Genomic DNA, 20,419 nt, shown 5'->3' on the forward strand with positions numbered 1-20,419 from the left:
ACGTTTAAATGTCATTGTGTGTTTTGTTGAATAAAAATAAATGCCTCAAAAAAGTGCCATTCCTATCCAGAAGAGGCAGCATTTTTCACACACCTCACTCATGATCGAGTGAACCCGGAAGCGGAAGTTAGAACAAACTGCGTTTTGAAACCGTCGTGCGTGTTTCAGACGTATGGTGCAGTTACGAATATAAATAAAATAGACTTAACTTTTCAAAGTGTCTTGTTATTGTCGTGTGCACATTACGTTTTTTTATTTTTATTTTTTATTTTTGCGTAACTAGGGACGTACATGAGTGCTGTGTAGTTAATTTAGTCGTCTGTCTTTCCGCTAGCACCGGGTGTGCTGGTTGATAAAGAAGATTTTCATTTTGAGGGCATTTACATTAATAAGAAGTCATGGCGGATGTTACTGCGCGTAGTTTGCAGTATGAATACAAAGCGGTAAGTATCATATAATGTTTTTGATATCAACGACTTTGATATGTTTCGTGGTTAAATTTCATTATTTAGCGCGCTAATGTTTTTTGTTTTTTTGCGCGAGCTTGAACACACTGTCTGAGTTTTTAATCCTTATGACATTTAAATAGATTTTATTTTTGGTCAGCATAGTATTAGTAGTAGTAGTATATGTTTAATGTTGCTTTGAACTAAATAGTCTTTCAGCTGAACATAAGCGCATGCTTGTGATGTTGACAAATGCAGCTCGCTAGGATTTGATACATGTGTTTGCGTTTCCTCCGCAGAACTCTAACTTGGTGTTGCAAGCGGACAGATCTCTGATCGACCGTACCCGCAGAGATGAGCCCACCGGAGAGGTGCTGTCTCTGGTCGGTAAACTGGATGGGACAAAGATGGGAGACAGGAGCCAGAGAACCAAACCTCAGATGCAGGAGGAGAAGAGATCAAAGTCTGTCTGATCAGAAACTCACAGTGTTTGCTTGCATTCATATTTGCATTCACTGTGTGAAAGTCTTTTAAACAAATAGTATTTGTTGTGTGATGCAGGAGGAGAAAGAGAGACGAGGACAGGCATGACATCAACAAGATGAAGGGCTTCACACTACTGTCTGAGGGGATTGATGAGATGGTGGGCATCGTGTACAAGCCCAAGACCAAAGAGACCAGAGAAACATATGAAATCCTTCTCAGCTTCATTCAGGCAGCCCTTGGAGATCAGGTAAGATCACAGACTCTTTACACATGCTGTGAACATTTACAGGGCCTGAATTTCGTTTTGGAAAATAGGGGGGAAATCCCCCTTTAGGTCATTCTATTGGGGGGGGGGGGGGGGGGGGGGGCTAAATGTTTGCTCACTCATTGTATTTGTGTTTTTACAATGGGGTCATATTTTTTTAGTTTACACAACAAAAGGAAGCTTGATTTCAATCTTTGAATTAAATTGAAAAAAAGTAGCACAAATGAATACATGAAATAAAGAGAAAAGTTTAGGTCTAACACTAGAATTCAGAAATGCTAGAAACGGAAATAATAGCACGGAATATTCTTTTAGTCCTGTATAATTTGAATACATAGGCTATTAATCCTGATTCATTACAATTAATGCTATATTTTGTTGTTTTATATACAATAATGACAGACACATTTTAGGCTACTCTCACTTTAAGAGCTAGTGCACGGATCCATTAAGGGGCCGTTCACATGTTGCGTGTAAAGCGCAGTCCGCGCCACTTTCTCCTCTTTTAAAAAGGGCTCCCTGTTGCTAAGCAATCATGAGCCATGTTCTCCATGAAGACGAAGACGTTTCAGCAAAGGATGAACGCGCAAAAGACGTAACGTGAACGGCCCATACTGTTTTCATTATAGTGTCACATGCATTTTCTTTTTGTATTATTTTTTTAAGACATAACCGATTGTGTTTGAGAGGATACCCCCCAAGACTGGAATTTAGACAATGTTGTGTGCTTTTGACCGTTAAAGCGCTATAATTCGCAAAAAATAACTCCGTTTTGTTACTCACGAGCTGTTTGTTATGCGGTTTAAAATCGATTGAATGTTTAAATAGATAAGACTTAAAAAGACGCACAAATTATAAACAATAGTGGCGATGCAATGGCCCGATTGTGCAAGTGACATTTCCATCAAATGTCCCGACTCCTGAAACGTGAGTCTAGAATCACCGCCTGCAGCTGCAGCGCGATTGGCTTGCCTTGTGCAACCTATTTTGAGAGAGAGAGAAGACGCGGCATTGGCAGAATCACTCACACTGTTTGTGAAATTGTGTCTCGCAGAATGTTTTAAAATGACGGATTTGATCTTATAATCTGTTAGATAAAATTTACTCATAGGCCTACATGCTAGATTGAATGAATGTTTGCGGGAATTTGCGGGAAAAGAAGAAAAAACAGTTAGAAAATCGATTTTTGACATTCATGAATCAATTCAGAATCGTCCGCATCGCGATGCATCTAATAACTGATTTTTCCCCCACCCTTAGTTATTTTCATGCTATGTAGGGATGCACTGATCATGATTTTTCATGGCTGATTCCAAATTGCTGGATGATGATGTTTCCTTTTTCTTTGAGCAAATTTATTTGTTGTTTATCTGCTCTATTACTGGCCAAACTGGCCTTAAACAAAAAAATATCTGTTACTATTTGAAATTAGAGGCAATCAAATCAGTATAATAGATGACATGATGCTGAAGAATCGATTAAAGGCTTTTTCCTTGCCATCGCCCGGAAAAAAAAACATTTTAAAATATCAATTAAAATATTTAAAATGTAGTCATCTTAATATTAATAGATGTAAACAGTGGATATTGGGTTAATGTATCAGATCATAAATTGCTGCTCTTTCGCTCCACTAAGCCAAGGGATATCCTGTGTGGAGCTGCAGATGAGGTGTTGGCCGTTCTGAAGAATGACAAGATGAGAGATAAAGAGAGGAGGAGGGAGGTGGAACAATTGCTGGGGCCTACGGATGACACACGCTACCATGTCCTGGTGAACCTGGGCAAGAAGATCTCTGACTATGGTGGAGACAAAGAGCTCCAGAATATGGGTAAATATTTTTAGTCCAACCTGAGTCCAAATTCTCCTCATGATGTTCAAGCCTTGTCACACTTCATCTTTCTCTTTTTGCAGATGACAACATTGATGAAACCTATGGAGTCAATGTGCAATTCGAGTCAGATGAGGAGGTGAGCTTCTACATGCTGGTTGTTTCTAGTCAGATGTGTGTTTTTTTGGCTCTCGTGACATTAAATGTGGATTTTGTTCAACTGCAGGAGGGCGATGAGGATCAGTACGGAGAGGTTCGGGATGAAGGCTCTGATGACAGCGAGGGAGAGGAGGCAGATGAAACCAGCACTCTGACTGCTAATGTAAGTCACGTCGTCATAGAGCAGTGGTTCTCAACCTGGGGACCCACTAGGGGCCCTCAGTCAAAACATTTATATAGAGGTAAACAACCAGTCTAACATGCTCTGTTCTCCATAGCTGGGCAACACGGGCGACGTAATGATGACCAAAAAGAAAGATCTTCATCCACGAGACATCGATGCCTTCTGGCTTCAGCGACAGCTCAGCCGCTTCTACAACGATGCCATAGTTTCTCAGAAGAAAGCGGATGAAGTCTTGGAGATCCTTAAAGTAAGAAATGCTTGGGAATGCTCATGTCCTTGGAGACTAAGATTTTTTTGTGTAGCTGATTTATTCCTTCCTTTGGTTAGACTGCCAGTGATGACAGAGAGTGTGAGAACCAGTTGGTGCTGCTTTTGGGCTTCAACACATTCGACTTCATCAAGGTCCTCCGGCAGCACAGACGAATGAGTAAGTAGATCGCAATAGCCAGGCCTGTGTTGGATTAAATTGATTTCTGAGAATATGGCAGCAAAATGACTTTTGTTAGCAGTTTAAAGATTTACAAGGTTTTTAGAAATATTGTTTCATGTTGCTCTTTTTTCCCTTGCCATATCCAGTCCTCTACTGCACCATGTTGGCCAGTGCTCAAAGTGAGGCTGAGAAGGAAAAGATCATGAATAAAATGGAAGCTGATCAGGATCTTTCCAAAGTTCTTTACCAGCTTCAGGAGACTGAGAAAGAGGACATCATCAGGGTCAGTGTTTCCCCTCCTTTTTTAGTTGGTTTAGCTAAGTGTGAGGATTTATTTTTAGATTTTAGCTGTTTAAAGAAGAATATCCATCTGTAAGCTTGTGATCTCTTGTTTCCTTGCAGGAGGAGCGATCTCGCCGTGAGAGAGTGAGAAAGTCTCGTGTGGATGATCTGGAGTCTATGGACATTGATCATGGAGAGGTAAATGCCACTTGAAGCTACATCCATTTCTTCAAGCTAAAATTTACAGTGTTCCTGCTATTTTAATTTGACCCCCACTCCTAATGGTCATTTGATGATCTTGGACTTTTTTTTCTGTGATCTTTGTCTTAGGCTGTGGCCTCAAAGCAATTACTAGATCTGGAAGATCTGGCCTTCTCTCAAGGCAGTCACTTCATGGCCAACAAGCGTTGCCAGCTGCCCGACGGCTCCTTCCGCAAACAGAGGAAGGGCTACGAGGAGGTTCATGTACCCGCTCTCAAACCCAAACCCTTTGGTGATGATGAGGTATTTATTTATTTATAATAGTAATAATTGTTATTGTTTTGTGAGACCTTTTCTTTAAGTGAGGTTAAATTGTTTGTTCAGGAAGGGATGTCTGGTTGTTTGGTTATTACATCAAATTGCCACACAAGAGTACACTACCGTTCAATGTTTTGGGGTCGGTAAGATTTATAAAAATAAATAAAAAGTTGACTTATGCTGACCAATTCTGCATTTATTTGATTAAAAATACTGTAGCAACACAAACATTGTGAAATACTATTACAATTTAAAAGAACACTATATTTTGAAATGTAATTTATTCCTATGATGCAGAGCTGAATTTTCAGCAGCTATTACTTTAGTCTTCATTGTCATATGATCCTGCTCAACTGTCTCTAATACGCTGATTTAACGTTTAAGAAACTCTTCTTATCAATTTTTAAAAGTTGTGCTGTGACATTTTTTTCAGGATTCTTTGATTAATAGAACAGCATTTATTTCAAATAGAAATCTTTTGTAACATTGTAAATGTCTTTACTGTCACATTTGATCAATTTTATTGAAAAATGTATTAAGTTTTTATTAAAAAAAACTGACATCATTCTTTTGAATGGGCGTGTTATGTAGCATTTAATTTTTTTAATTATTGGTTGATTTGCTCTGTATTTTCATTAGTCTCTCACAAGGTTTCCCTCATTTCTCTTACAGACATTGATGGCTATTGAGAAGCTGCCCAAATATGCTCAAGCTGGATTTGAAGGATTCAAAACCCTGAACCGAATACAGAGTAAACTCTTCAAAACTACCATGGAGACAGATGAGAACCTACTGGTTTGCGCTCCAACGGTTTGTTTACTGAAAAAGGCGCAACAGTCCAGGCGCTGACTTAAAATAAAAATTACAGTTATAAATATGATGCAGTATAAAACTTGATAAACTTGAGTTGTATGTTTAACTATAATATTTGACCTCAAGGATTTTGTTTTTCCTTTCTTTGACCTGTAGGGTGCTGGAAAAACTAATGTTGCTCTCATGGCAATGCTCAGAGAAATCGGAAAGCATATTAACATGGATGGCACCATCAATGTTGATGAGTTTAAAATCATCTACATCGCTCCCATGCGCTCACTGGTACAGGAGATGGTGGGCAGTTTTGGCAAGGTAGGAGTACCAAACATGATGGAGAGAGAAAAAATAACCCTTTTCCCCATAATTTCCTGTAATTTCTCTGCTTAATCTTGAATAATAATACTTTAAAAAATGTGTTCCTTTTTTATTAGTACCTTTAATTAGTTACATTTAACAAAAAATATAAGTCTGTACAATTTATAAATGTATGTTTATATTTGTGATAAAGTATTAAATGTCCTCACAACATTTGTTGCTCCATCTGCAGCGCTTGGCAAGTTACGGCATCACTGTTTCTGAGCTGACCGGAGACCATCAACTGTGTAAGGAGGAAATAAACGCCACCCAGATTATAGTGTGTACCCCAGAGAAATGGGACATCATCACACGGAAAGGAGGGGAGCGCACATATACGCAGCTTGTGCGCCTTGTGATTATTGTAAGTAATCTAGTAGTCCCAGATTCCATTTTTCAACGATTTTTCATGTTTTTCCAAAATAACGTGTTCGGTCATGCAGGATGAGATCCACTTGCTGCATGACGACCGTGGCCCGGTCCTGGAGTCCCTGATTGCTCGAACCATCCGCAATGTGGAGCTGACACAGGAAGATGTGAGGCTCATCGGCCTCAGCGCCACACTGCCCAACTACGAGGATGTGGCGAACTGCCTTCGTGTCGATTCATCCAAGGGCCTCTACTATTTCGACAACAGGTGAGAATGAGACTGCTGTGGATAAATGGAGAAATAGACTTCTGTTTTTGTATAATAAAGTACGTATGTTGTCCGTTTTCCTTTTTTAGTTTTCGACCGGTGCCTCTGGAACAAACCTATGTAGGAATTACAGAGAAGAAGGCCATCAAGCGCTTTCAGATTATGAATGAGATTGTCTATGAGAAGATCATGGAACATGCTGGAAAAAATCAGGTGATGCTGAGCACAATAAATGGACTAGATTTATCTCCTGAATTCTACAATTCAGTCACTAACACTCTTCCCTTCTCCTTTCTAAAAATTTTTTTTGTGTTTTTCCCAGGTGTTGGTGTTTGTGCACTCAAGAAAGGAGACAGGAAAGACGGCCCGTGCGATCAGGGACATGTGTTTGGAGAAGGACACTCTGGGGTTGTTCCTGAGAGAAGGTTCAGCCTCCACTGAGGTTTTGAGGACTGAAGCTGAACAGTGCAAGGTAAGCTCACAACTACCATGAAAGTGCTGTACATAAAACAGTCTCAAACAGATGTAAACTTGAAATAAAACCCAAACAGAATCTGAACGTCATTCACAGCAAAATCTGCATATTAGTTTATTAAACATCTAGTGGAACTAGTGGTACCAAACTGAATGTTATAGTTTAATTATAACAAAAATAAATGATAATTTATAATATTATAAACTGTAATCAATTGTTGTGGTTTAAATTATGATTGCAAAAAAATTATTCTTATAATACATTTTTTAATTATACTTGCAAAAATGACAATTTATTATTATTTAATTAGAATAATTGCCAGTTTCAAATATTCCTCTTATCTGCTGTTTTTTGATAAACAGGTAGTCCCACCCCAAGTTCACACCATTTCTTTTGAGCTAATATTATGTCCAGAAGCTAGTTTTTGCCGAAATAATTTTTCACCTAATTTGTTTTGTTGATTTTTCCATAAAATGTATGCAATTAAAAGTCCCCAGATTCCCTCACGTCCTTGTCGTAATGCCACATTTAAATTACATGGTTGGTGCATTACAGTACAAGTGACTCAATTCCGAAAAGAAAAAAAATTCTCCTTCCATGTGGCACAGATCGGAAATGACCCACGGATATGTAAGCAGGAAAAAAAGCACATGAATTCCGATATTCTCAGATCGGTTTCAGGTCTCAATCATATGTGGAAATGTGGTTTGTTCGCCAAGTATATACTGTAAATACTGATTTTCATCATCATCATTTATATCATCAGATATGAGTCACTTTTAAAAGATGTAAGCTGGTAGTGGGAAAAAAATTTGATTTAATCAAATCGGAATTGGGCATCAAGATCTGCTGTGTATATGCGGCCTAACTGAACACACATTTATTGTATACTGGTTTTCTTAAAAATGTGTTTACTTTCTGTTGACAGAACCTGGAGCTGAAGGATCTGTTGCCGTATGGTTTTGCTATTCACCATGCTGGAATGACCAGAGTGGACAGAACGCTGGTAGAGGATCTGTTTGCTGACCGCCACATCCAGGTTAGTGCATAACATTCAGGAATCCTGAGAACATTCTGGATCATTTCATATTCTAAAATACAGAAGACTGAACCATGAATGTGTTTCTTAGGTATTGGTGTCCACAGCCACTCTGGCCTGGGGTGTGAACTTGCCAGCACACACTGTCATAATCAAAGGTACACAAGTGTACAGCCCAGAGAAAGGCAGGTGGACGGAGCTGGGAGCCCTGGACATCCTACAGGTCTGTATTATGTCCACACATACTTTGTGTTTTGATTAGGGATGCTCATATTGACCCTTTAACCATTAACCGAAAGTAAAAATTTCAACCGATTAATACTACCAGTTAAACGGTTTAAAAGTTAAAAGTTTTTTTTATTTTTAAGTTGTTTTTTTTTAGTTTGCTGCATGGTGTCTTTATTGTGTTCCCAGTAAGCACACATAAAAGCCATTTATATGCGCGCGGCGCGCCGTTTATTTGCTCTGGTGTGAGCCGCGATCGCGCCAGAACCAGCCAGTCATCGAGATAATTCAGGACGCGCACTCCCCGGAGTCTGGTGACACACTGGCTGCGTGGCGTTAGCGTCTCAGCTGCGTGGCGTGTCCGTTTTTATTTCGGCTCCCATATTAACAGGTTAGAGCTTGCAGACTGTCTGCGTGACGCGCATCTCAGGCGTGCAGAAATAGCAAAACGTGTTTATGCTAGAAATAGGACCGACGCCTATTTTTCACGTGACACGCAAGCGTGTTGGAAGCGTTTCCAGGCAAAATAGAATAGGAAAAGATGTTTATATGTTATAAGATGTTTATATGACTCGAACCTTTTTGGACTCTGTCTTGTCTTGGACTCGAAACTCTTTGGTCTTGGTCTTGTCTTGGACTCGACTAGTCCTGGTCTTGGACTTGTCTTGGACTCGACAAAGGTGGTCTTAACTACAGCCCTACTACGCGGTATCAAAATACAGCAGTTGTACAAGTACAATTCAATATCACTGGCGAAGCAAACATCCACGAGCAAATGAAAGGCGCTTCCCAAAGCTGGCAACTCTAGCGAGACGTATTCCCGGTATATCTGTGCCATTGGAGAGGGTGTTTTCTGCCGCTGCTCTAACTGTCACCAGGCTGTGCTCCAGACTAACCCCACATCATGTAGACATGTTACTTTTTAAAAAAAATTAAAGCTAGACAAGGTGTGGGTTGAGGTTTTTCAAAGCTTCAAACGGATTCAGTGTTTTCTTTTTGTCATCTTAATTTGTAAATTATTTAAGTTAAAAAAATATATTTAGTGTTGGCCTTTTTTATGTTTTACTCTGTTGTCACTGTCAGAAATGCTGCAGGTGAGTGAAAATGTGATGTGAATACAGGTTCTTTTGTTGATCTGTTCTGTATGCTGCTGTCTGCACGTTAATATAAACACGTGAATTTTTTTTTTGTTGGTATTTATAACGGGTCACAGACACTCGTCAATTTTATTTTTATTTAATGCCAATTCAATATTATAATTTTATCAGTTAACTGTTTATAGTCGGATAACGAGCGGCGGTTGTCGGTCGCGAAAATTAACCGTAATGAGCATCCCTATTTTTAATAAGGTAAATGGACCACGAGCAATAGCTTGACTCCCACTCAACTTTGTGACGCAGATGCTGGGTCGTGCTGGCAGGCCGCAATATGACTCTAAAGGAGAGGGTATTCTGATCACTTCTCATGGAGAGCTGCAGTATTACCTGTCTCTGCTCAATCAGCAGCTGCCCATCGAGAGCCAGATGGTGGCCAAACTACCGGACATGCTCAATGCAGAGATAGTGTTGGGCAACGTGCAGAATGCCAAGGTAAGTCTGAATGTATTGGTGTAAGTTCATTAGTCTGTCAAATTTTAGTTTTCTAGCTTAAATATATTTTTGGTGGTCCAATAAAAGACAATAAAGGACACGTTTGTGTGAGGGAATGAATATCAAATGAAATGATATAAAAACAACAATATTACAATAAATTAAAAAAGCTTTTATATTGTCCTTTTATTAGAGCATATTCAAATATTTTTTAATATTGATTTGTTTTATCATATAGGTTTATTACATTTTTGCCCATCCTAATATTAGTATTTGTTTCCAGAATATAAAAAAGGCTTTTATATTGGTAATTTACTCTAGCATATTGATAAATTAGTTATGTTTGATTATACTGAAATTACATCGTTTTTGCGCATGCCTAAAAATAGTATTCCTCTGTAAGCTCAGCATCTGTTGCAGGGTTTGATCTGTTTTGTTACTGTTTTCAGGATGCTGTAAATTGGCTGGGTTACACATACCTGTACGTACGGATGTTGCGGAACCCCACTCTATATGGCGTCTCCCATGATGACCGCAGCATTGACCCACTGCTTGAGCGACGCAGGTTGGACCTGGTGCACACAGCAGCCACTGTCCTGGAGAAGAACAACCTGGTCAAATACGACAAGAGATCTGGCAGCTTTCAGGTACACACAGTTTGTCATATTAACCCCCCTTTCTCAGTGGGCACTTCCAGATGGTTAATATGCATGATCAATGCTGAGACTGTACCAGCTTTAAATCCCCAACCGAGGATAATTATAGAGGTCGACCGATATGGGTTTTTCTCTGCCCAATGCCGATATGTATGCAGACATCAATGGCTTATTGATCATTATTGGTGTTATCAATCATTTAGTTGTTGTTGCTCGTTTGAGTTGAGAAATGCACATTTCAGAACTATCACTAATCTGTGTGTGCACTTTGCTTCAGAACCAAGCAAGTTGACTCATGAAACCATTTGTTTATTATAACGCAATTGCATATCGCAATATTGACCTCAATAATCGCAAATGACGTTTTCCCCAAATCGTGCAGCCAAACTGAGAGACGCAGTTACTTTCCAGTCTACTTGCGCTTCAATATTAAATAGGAAAGGCTTAAAAACACGAACATCATCGTTTCTTGGGAAGTTACCAGGTAGTCGTCTTCAAAAGTTAGCAGGCAGAGTGGGACTGGCAATCTGCTAGCTTCAAGAGGCAATGTCACGTGTTCCACAACAACGCTGCCCGCAGATACACTTGCTTATTGATCGCCTTAATTTGCAGCACAACCGGCAGATGTTGATTCATTTAAAAATGCCACAAATCGGCCCGATCAATCGGTCGACCTCTAGATAACTGATTTAAGCAGGTCTGCCTGAACGCATTAATTGACAGCTTTTAAATTATGTCTTATGTGTTCTGTTGTAGGTGACAGATTTGGGCCGCATCGCAAGCCATTTTTACATCACCCACGAATCCATAATGACCTACAACCAGCTGCTGAAGCCCACACTGAGTGAGATAGAGCTCTTCAGGGTGTTCTCGCTGTCCTCTGAGTTCAGAAACATTAATGTCAGAGAGGTATGTGCCTTGTCTAAACAAACCTGAAACATCTGAACAAACTTCTACCCCCTGAATCCTAAAGACAGGATAAAGTGGAAAATGACCGGACTAACAAACATGGTTTTTACTGACAGGAAGAAAAGCTTGAGCTTCAGAAACTCCTTGAGAGAGTCCCTATTCCAGTGAAGGAAAGCATTGAAGAGCCCAGCGCAAAGGTAAATGCGTGTAGAAGAACATTATATACATTATAGAATATTAAATTGTATGATTGTCTCTTAAATGGAATGTTATGTCTTTCTCAGATTAATGTGCTGCTGCAGGCATATATCTCTCAGCTTAAACTGGAGGGCTTTGCTCTCATGGCTGACATGGTCTATGTGACACAGGTGAGTGTTTGGGGAAACAATTTCTTGTAAAATACTCCTGTGTTCTAAAAGGATATTTTTATTTTAAATCACCAATTTAACATTATGTTTGATCCTACAGAGTGCTGGCAGGCTGATGAGGGCCATCTTTGAGATTGTTTTGAGCAGAGGCTGGGCCCAACTTACCGACAAGACTATGAACCTCTGCAAGATGATCGACAAAAGGATGTGAGTTATCATGATGCTGATATTGCCAAGCATAAATGTATTGTTTATCTTGCAGTGTGATGTTTATGCTATTGGCTTTTTACCATCAAGGTGGCAGTCGATGTCTCCCTTGCGTCAGTTCCGCAAGCTTCCAGAGGAGGTCATCAAAAAGATTGAAAAGAAAAACTTCCCCTTTGAGCGCCTCTATGACCTGAACCATAATGAAATTGGTGAATAGTGACTAATACTCAAACATTGTCTTTATACCGAAATGCCATTTTATATAATTTTCTCATGATCTGAAATTCTTAACTGTTTCAGGTGAGTTGATTCGCATGCCAAAGATGGGGAAAACCATTCATAAGTATGTCCATCAGTTCCCTAAACTGGACCTGGCGGTTCATCTGCAGCCTATCACACGCTCCACTCTGAAAGTGGAACTCACAATCACACCAGATTTCCAGTGGGATGACAAGGTCAGTCCAAAAAAAGTTTCAATCAGTAAATTACTAAATAATAAGAATATTATTGTTATTATAACTAGAATAAAGAATATGTATAGATTAATAGCAATAATGTGTGTGTGTGTGTGTGTGTGTATATATATATATATATATATATATATATATATTACACACACTAAATGTTGGCTTCTTCCAGATACATGGCTCATCTGAGGCCTTCTGGATCTTAGTGGAGGATGTGGACAGTGAGGTCGTCCTTCACCATGAGTACTTCCTCCTGAAGGCCAAGTACGCTCAGGACGAACATCTTGTGACTTTCTTTGTGCCTGTGTTTGAGCCGCTGCCCCCGCAGTACTTCATTCGCATAGCTTCAGACCGCTGGCTATGTATGTTTTTATTTATACTTGCTGATGACATACTAACAACTTATTACTGCAGAAAATATTACTAAACCATATTGCATATCTAATTTACTGTGGCTTTGATATAACAACCAAAATCCATTATACTATTTGGAAGTAAAATGGAGAGTTGGAGGTATTGCAGTAGTCCAGAATATTTTTTTTTTCTCTCAAGCATGTGAAACGCAGCTGCCGGTTTCATTTCGTCACCTAATCCTGCCTGAGAAATATCCTCCTCCTACTGAGCTGCTGGACCTGCAGCCTTTGCCCGTGTCCGCTCTGAGAAACGCAGCCTTCGAGAGCCTTTACCAGAAGTTTCCCTTTTTCAACCCAATCCAGACCCAAGGTACCTGCCCTCGTAAACCCTCCAACACGCTATCATACTTGATTGAGAACTTCCTTCTAAATAAAACTGTTCTCGTTTTCAGTGTTCAATGCGGTGTACAACAGCGACGACAACGTCTTTGTTGGTGCCCCCACGGGCAGCGGGAAGACCATATGTGCGGAGTTTGCTATTCTTAGGATGCTCCTACACAACTCAGAAGGCCGCTGTGTCTACATTACACCCATGGAGGCTCTGGCCGAACAGGTACAGCTACAATTATTTGCCTTTATGGAAATAAATGCAATAATGTAAAAGTCTCTATAGTTCGACTTAAGATAAATTAAAGAAATTGATGAAACAAGGGTGTGAATGTCATGATTCAGACATTATTTTTTGTGTAGGTCTTTATTGACTGGCACCAGAAGTTCCAGGATACTTTGAATAAGAAGGTTGTCTTACTCACTGGTGAGACAAGCACTGACCTAAAACTGCTGGGTAAAGGCGACATCATCGTCAGCACCCCAGACAAGTGGGACATTCTTTCCCGTCGCTGGAAACAGAGGAAGAATGTGCAGAACGTTAGCCTCTTCATAATAGACGAGGTTCATCTCATTGGAGGTGACAACGGAGTAAGTGTTTGTTTTCATTCTAATTTCTAATCACCAAGAATGAGCTGTTAGTTTCTCAGAGATCATTGTTTTGGTTGTTCGGATCCATTATTTCCTATTTCTGTGTGTCTCTTGTAGCCCGTGTTGGAGGTTATTTGCTCCAGAATGAGGTACATCTCCTCTCAGATTGAGCGGCCCATCCGTATCGTGGCCCTCAGCTCCTCTCTGTCTAATGCTAAAGATGTGGCCCACTGGCTTGGCTGCAGCACCACAGCCACCTTCAACTTCCATCCCAATGTCAGGCCGGTTCCTCTGGAGCTTCACATCCAGGTCAGTCTAAAGCTATCTGTAACTTAATTTCATCTACTTGCACAATCCTTAACCTGTTCTTCTGTTTATATTTGAAGTTTTGTTTAATCCACTTGACTACTTTTCCCCTTCCTCAGGGCTTCAACGTGAGTCACACACAGACTCGTCTGCTGTCCATGGCAAAACCTGTGTATCACGCCATAATGAAACACTCTCCATCCAAGCCAGTGCTGGTTTTTGTGCCATCAAGACGCCAGACTCGTCTTACAGCTATTGATATCCTCACCTTCTGTGCTGCTGACGTGGTGCCACAAAGGTGCTGGGAGATCTATATCACATCCATACACTTAATACACTCTTATCCCATCAGGCATTTCATCTTCAACCTTCTTTTTGTCCCTGCAGGTTCCTACACTCAACCGAGAAGGATCTGGCTCCATTCATGGAGAATCTAGCTGATGCTACACTGAAGGAGACCCTCTCTAACGGGGTGGGGTACCTTCACGAGGGCCTTTCACCTACAGAGCGCAGGATTGTGGAGCATCTCTTCATTTCTGGTACGACACATGAAATCTAATGTTTTAGTTTAACAGTCATAATGTACCCGGGCCAGTTTTGACCTGGAAAAAAGCATAAACTTCTACAAAAAAGAATAATTTAGAATTCTTTAAGAAATTTTTTGAATTTTGTGTTCTCAACAAAAAAATAACTTTTTTAAAAAGTTACCTTTTGTTCAGCATGAAAAATGTATCCTCTTTATCTTAAAGTGAAAGCTTATGCAAGGAAAATTAATACATTTTGTTTGAAAACATTCCAAAAATGTTTTTTTTTTTTTTTTTTTTTAGAAAATGAGTAGATTTTTAAAATGTGGGCTTTTTTTGAGCATTCATGAGCTATAAAGGATTTTAATTAAATCCAATAGAGTTAATACTGGCAGTTCTCAGATTATATATTCTATTAAATTGTAATGTAATTATGAAAAAAATTCTCATATTGATAATTAAATTCTTACATCACTTGTTTTGCTGTAGTTCGCGTATAAATTGAAATTTCAAAGAATTTCTCTTTTTTTAATGAAAAGGGTAAATGTACACAATAACTTCCCAAAATGTTTGCACATTCACTCATTAATGAGAAGTCAATAATCAGATAAAATTTGATTTTAGTTGAAAATATAAAGTTATGACTCTTACAAGATCCCATTTAGTGCTGGGCGGTATATCGGTTCATCTGGTATAATGGTTTCAATTTCGTGTACAATATGTATTTTTGAAATACCACCATAATAGTGCATAACTGAAATAGGTGGCCACAGAGAGCACTATGTAGAGTGTATTTTGAGGGGACTTGTATGAACTTCATAGCCTGGTTCTACCAGACTCTCGTACATTTCATTTGTACAGAGAGTCTGGCACCGCTCCATTGACAAGCGTTAACTTCCTTGTAGGCGGGTATTCTATTGAAGTCTAAAACTATTGGATCTGCCCAGAGTCACTCTATCTGCCATAACCAATCGCTAACGTTTGGTCATGACATATGTCTTTTCCCGAACCCCGTGGGAGGATGGCCATAAACACAAAACTAAGCAAAGATTGTTCTTGCTCCGGCTTTAACTTCTTGATATTCGGCAGCGTTGCCACAACGGACCGAATGGCTTCGCTCGCATCTTTCTTATTTTGAACTACAACTCAAAATAACGCACGAGTCGACATCAACGTCATCGTTCTCAGCCACTCCCTCTGTTCGCTGATTGGCCCGGTAAAAAATTGATCAGAGAAAACCAAAGTCTACAGCGCAATCCCAGACGTAGTACTGAAGGAAAATGAAATTGAGCGGAAGTGCGTAGGAGGGCGGAGCCAGGCTATGAACTTCATACCCTTCTTTCTAATGGTTATATCTTGATAACACAACAACAACAAAATCACAAGCATTTCACAATTTAATTTTGCAAAACTATTGGCATATCATATACACAAACTCCAAAGATCATCACGACAACCCCTTCAAAATAAAAGTTCGGATTAACTTGAATAAAATATAAAATAATTATATTACTATTGCACAGTAGAATGTACTTCAAGTAGTAGTAATAATAATATAGTTTATTAAAACAAACAGAAACTCAAAGGTCTTCATTACAACCTGCCAAAATAAAGGTTTGGTGTAACTTAAAGAAATGATGAAAGAAATATTACCAATGCACAGAAGAACATTTTATGAGGTTAATCGAAACGATTGATTAAGGTGTGTCTGAGCTAAAAGAAGTGTTGCCCCCCTCTGCTCTCTCATGTCAGGTGCCATTCAGGTGATGGTGGCATCTCGCTCTCTCTGCTGGGGCACTAACATTTCTGCCCACCTGGTGATTGTCATGGACACGCAGTACTACAACGGTAAAATCCATGCGTGAGTATTTTTTCATCCTTAGTGGCCTCAAATGACTGATGTCATCACCAATTTTTACACTGTACATGTGGATTGCTCATGAATATCTTTCTCTGATTAGGTATGTGGACTACCCAATCTATGATGTGCTCCAGATGGTAGGAAAGGCAAACCGTCCTCTCCAGGACGATGAGGGTCGCTGTGTCATCATGTGTCAAGGGTCCAAAAAGGTAAAGCTGACATTAAACCACACATTTTCTTGACTCAAGATCGGGTTAGTCTCAAGCGTGATTGATTGGCTCTTAATAATTTTTAACATCCTTGTTCTTTAGGACTTCTTCAAAAAGTTCCTTTACGAGCCTCTGCCTGTTGAGTCTCACCTGGACCACTGTCTTCATGACCATTTCAACGCTGAGATCGTCACCAAGACAGTGGAGAACAAGCAGGACGCTGTGGACTACTTGACATGGACGTTTCTGTACCGTCGCATGACCCAAAACCCCAACTACTACAACCTGCAGGGTGAGGAATCACAGTAACTCGTAATGCATACAGATCTTCACTACAGCAGGACAAATGACTTGACATTCAAAATCTAGACTTCACGCAGCAGAATTTACTATTTGTGACATCAGGAGAGCATGCAAAAATATTCAACTTCATCTGTGTATTTCAAGTACTTTTTAATGCATCAGAGACTGAAATCTCCTAATGTTCCAGGTATGTCACATCGTCACCTGTCGGATCATCTGTCTGAGCTGGTGGAAAACACCTTGCAGGATCTGGAACAGTCCAAGTGCATCAGCATTGAGGATGAGATGGATGTGGCACCTCTGAATCTGGGCATGATTGCAGCCTACTATTACATCAACTACACAACCATCGGTGAGGATCTTCGCTGTTTAACAGTCGCGATGAAACTGAAGTAGCAACAGATCTTTTCTTTTGTATAAGTATCAGTATTGGTTGAGAAATCGATATTGTCAATCCAGCTAGCGTCCACACAGCTTAACATCATTAACTGTTGTAGCTTATCTATTTTGTGTACACGAAATAGACACTGACAGTCAAAACATGCCATAAGAGAAGTGCTAATTTAATGTCACTGTTTATGTCGGTGATTTTGACCTTCTAAAACCATTTTAGCCAAATGTGGTTGAAATGTGCTGCTTAATTGTCTAGCAACGTCCTTCTTGACTGATAAATCTCTTATCTGTTTGTCCTCGCTCCAGAGCTGTTCAGTATGTCCCTAAATGCCAAGACAAAGGTCCGTGGCCTCATCGAGATCATCTCAAATGCTGCGGAGTATAAAAACATTCCCATCAGGCATCACGAAGACACCCTGCTGCGGCAGGTAAATAAAACTTTCCATTATATGAGTGTAATGTTAACTCTTAGAACAAGCAGACTGCATCAGATCTCTAACCACTCTTTGATTTTTGCAGCTGGCTCAGAAAGTGCCTCATAAACTGAACAACCCCAAGTTCAACGACCCTCATGTGAAAACTAACCTGCTGCTTCAGGCTCATCTGTCCCGCATGCAGCTGAGTGCAGAGCTCCAGTCAGATACTGAAGACATCCTCAGCAAGGTGAGGGGAAACTCTTTGAGCACATGGTCTATCTCTTTCACAGCTCAAAAAGGACAACACATGCAAATTAGGATTCATAAATCTTTGATTAATATAAAGTTTAAAAGAATAGCATTTAGAAATCTTTTTGTTTCCCCTGCTCTTCTCTTGCCTGTATTTTTAGGCGGTGAGGCTGATCCAGGCGTGTGTAGACGTGCTCTCCAGTAACGGCTGGTTGAGTCCAGCGCTGGCTGCCATGGAGCTGGCTCAGATGGTCACACAAGCCATGTGGTCTAAAGACTCTTACCTCAAACAACTACCCCACTTCACTTCTGAACACATCAAGCGCTGCACGGACAAGGTGAGATTTGGATCTGAGTGAGTTCATCTGTGAACATCGTCTTTTGGTTGTTTGTCTCAACTCTTTTGTTGATGCATTTAGGGTGTGGAGAGCATCTTTGACATCATGGAGATGGAAGATGAGGACCGCACTGGTCTTCTGCAGCTTTCAGATATACAAATGGCTGACGTGGCACGCTTCTGTAACCGCTATCCCAACATCGAGCTCTCGTACGAAGTGGCTGACAAGGACGACATCAAGAGGTATGAGCTGAAATAAAAATCCAAAGTGCTTCAATTGAAAACCTACAACCTTGTGTGGGTGTACAAAACCAGCTATTTACCGTTAATCTCTGCTGAAGATATTAATTTATTTTCTTGTGCTCACAGTGGAAGTCCAGTGGTCGTCCAAGTACAGTTGGAACGAGAAGAGGAAGTTACAGGGCCTGTCATTGCACCTCTGTTCCCACAGGTGAGTCTCTATTTACATAAACCCTATATCCTTCATTTGCGTTTAGCAGAAGAAACAAACTCATACAGATTTGGAACAACGTGAGGGTGAGGAAATTACCATTTTCATGTTTGGGTGAATGATCTCTGTAAGGCATCTTAATATCATACTTTCCCCTAACTTTTTGAGTGGTTGTGTAACTCTTAACATCATTTGAAAATAGGTGATCTTGCTTTGAGGTTATTTTATACTTACAGCATTACTTAAAGACTTTTTGTTTGTTTGTGAAGAAACGTGAAGAAGGCTGGTGGGTTGTTATCGGAGACCCCAAATCGAACAGCCTCATCTCAATCAAGAGACTAACTCTTCAACAGAAGGCCAAGGTTAGTCCTGCTTTTATATCCAAGGTCTTATATGACCCTCAAATTGTAGTATTTAAAAAAATGGGGTTGAAGTCTTGTCTGAACTCTGTTAATGACGATGTTTTCTTTTTCCTTCCCACAGGTAAAACTCGACTTTGTGGCACCTGTTGTTGGTGTGCACAACTACACACTGTACTTCATGAGCGATGCCTACATGGGCTGTGACCAGGAATACAAGTTCAGCACAGATGTTAAGGAGGCAGACAGTGAGGGAGACAGTGACAGTGATTAATCCTAGATTAGTCATACTGGACTGATATACTGTCATGTTAAACAATCTTAAGTGTTTTTATAGATATTTTTCGAGGAATATTGTGACTGTTTAATGCATTATGATTTAATTAAATAAACATGTACATTGGAGATTTTGTTTTCCACTGTTTTATTAAAAGGTCATCAGATTAAACTAAGGGTACGTTACATGACAACGGTGTGCAAAAAATGGAAAACGACAGACGACAACGTTGTCAAAACTATCCCCGATCACACAGATTTGTGAAAATTAAAAATTCTATATTATGTTGCCATGCCAGTATTTGGCAATGTCACTTTGTAAAGAAATACTACGTGCCATAAACTGTGAACACGTAATTACCATGCGCATGTCACCATTTTCACAAATTCGTGTTTTTGTAGTTTCATAGGCGTAATTTGCGGGTGGGACATGTCCCCACCACTTTTTGCCAGGGTCGATTGTGTCCCCACCACTTTTGAAACATCTCGTGGCACAGATGTACTAATACAAATAAATAAAACATCTCCAGTTAACTCTAGTAGAGCATTCATTTCTTTCGTTTGTTAAAAAACAGGCGATCTGAAATGTGTTTTTTAAAATCAAGTGACCAAAGTGCTCGTTGCCGTTACTATCAGTGGTGCGGATACAGTGTTCTGTCTTCCCACGGACACACGCCTCAATCTGTTGTGGAGAGACTCTATTCGTTATGGTGAAATCACAAAACATAATGCACAAAAAAAACGTGTCCCTGCTTGATATACAACCACTAACAACATTATTACAACCCAGAACCTCTTGACACGCTTGGCAAAAATTCTCGCCACTAACAACATATAATAGATCTCATTAAACACAATGTACTATTGTATACTCTGTACCACACACACCTGTCCCACCACCTTTTTGAAACAAAGTTACGCCACTGTGTAGTTTACACGGAGACAATAATGGTATCATTTTCAAAAACTAGCACTTTACATCCAAAAGTTATGATTTCAGGCCTCCAAAACGCTGTTGTCGTGTAAATCGTAGTTGAAAACAGTGTTATATAAACTGCCCCTTAGT

At 39.9% G+C, this 20,419-nt stretch overlaps 1 protein-coding gene across 1 annotated transcript; it reads left to right on the forward strand.

The window, feature by feature from the left end:
* Positions 1–96: 96 nt before the first annotated feature.
* snrnp200 (small nuclear ribonucleoprotein 200 (U5)) lies at positions 97–19,482 on the forward strand. The gene is made up of 45 exons (XM_077222762.1): positions 97–443; positions 746–909; positions 1,008–1,179; positions 2,833–3,025; positions 3,109–3,164; positions 3,252–3,347; positions 3,463–3,615; positions 3,696–3,795; positions 3,945–4,081; positions 4,201–4,278; positions 4,411–4,584; positions 5,272–5,409; positions 5,569–5,724; positions 5,960–6,130; positions 6,210–6,403; positions 6,493–6,616; positions 6,726–6,875; positions 7,807–7,917; positions 8,009–8,140; positions 9,543–9,731; positions 10,181–10,378; positions 11,144–11,296; positions 11,413–11,493; positions 11,581–11,664; positions 11,765–11,871; positions 11,962–12,080; positions 12,172–12,326; positions 12,511–12,700; positions 12,891–13,061; positions 13,144–13,304; positions 13,442–13,669; positions 13,787–13,978; positions 14,095–14,273; positions 14,363–14,514; positions 16,252–16,360; positions 16,461–16,569; positions 16,672–16,861; positions 17,060–17,224; positions 17,572–17,693; positions 17,785–17,928; positions 18,092–18,268; positions 18,350–18,510; positions 18,637–18,718; positions 18,988–19,080; positions 19,202–19,482. The coding sequence occupies exons 1-45, from the start codon at positions 399–401 to the stop codon at positions 19,349–19,351; spliced, it is 6,405 nt and encodes a 2,134-aa protein (XP_077078877.1). The 5' UTR covers positions 97–398; the 3' UTR covers positions 19,352–19,482.
* The last annotated feature ends 937 nt before the right edge of the window (positions 19,483–20,419 follow it).

This window comes from Siphateles boraxobius, unplaced genomic scaffold (genome assembly GCF_051911475.1).
Source record: "Siphateles boraxobius isolate OS27281-9 unplaced genomic scaffold, OSU_SipBor_1 9, whole genome shotgun sequence".
NCBI lineage: Eukaryota > Metazoa > Chordata > Actinopteri > Cypriniformes > Leuciscidae > Siphateles > Siphateles boraxobius.

What these genes read in the sequence shown, in the direction of transcription:
- snrnp200 (XM_077222762.1), top strand. Translation starts at nt 399, where the DNA reads ATGGCGGATGTTACTGCGCGTAGTTTGCAGTATGAATACAAAGCG. An exon ending in CCTGAACCATAATGAAATTG is followed by an intron (nt 12,081 to 12,171) that starts GTGAATAGTGAC and finishes TAACTGTTTCAG; the next exon opens with GTGAGTTGATTCGCATGCCA. An exon ending in TCATTGGAGGTGACAACGGA is followed by an intron (nt 13,670 to 13,786) that starts GTAAGTGTTTGT and finishes TGTCTCTTGTAG; the next exon opens with CCCGTGTTGGAGGTTATTTG.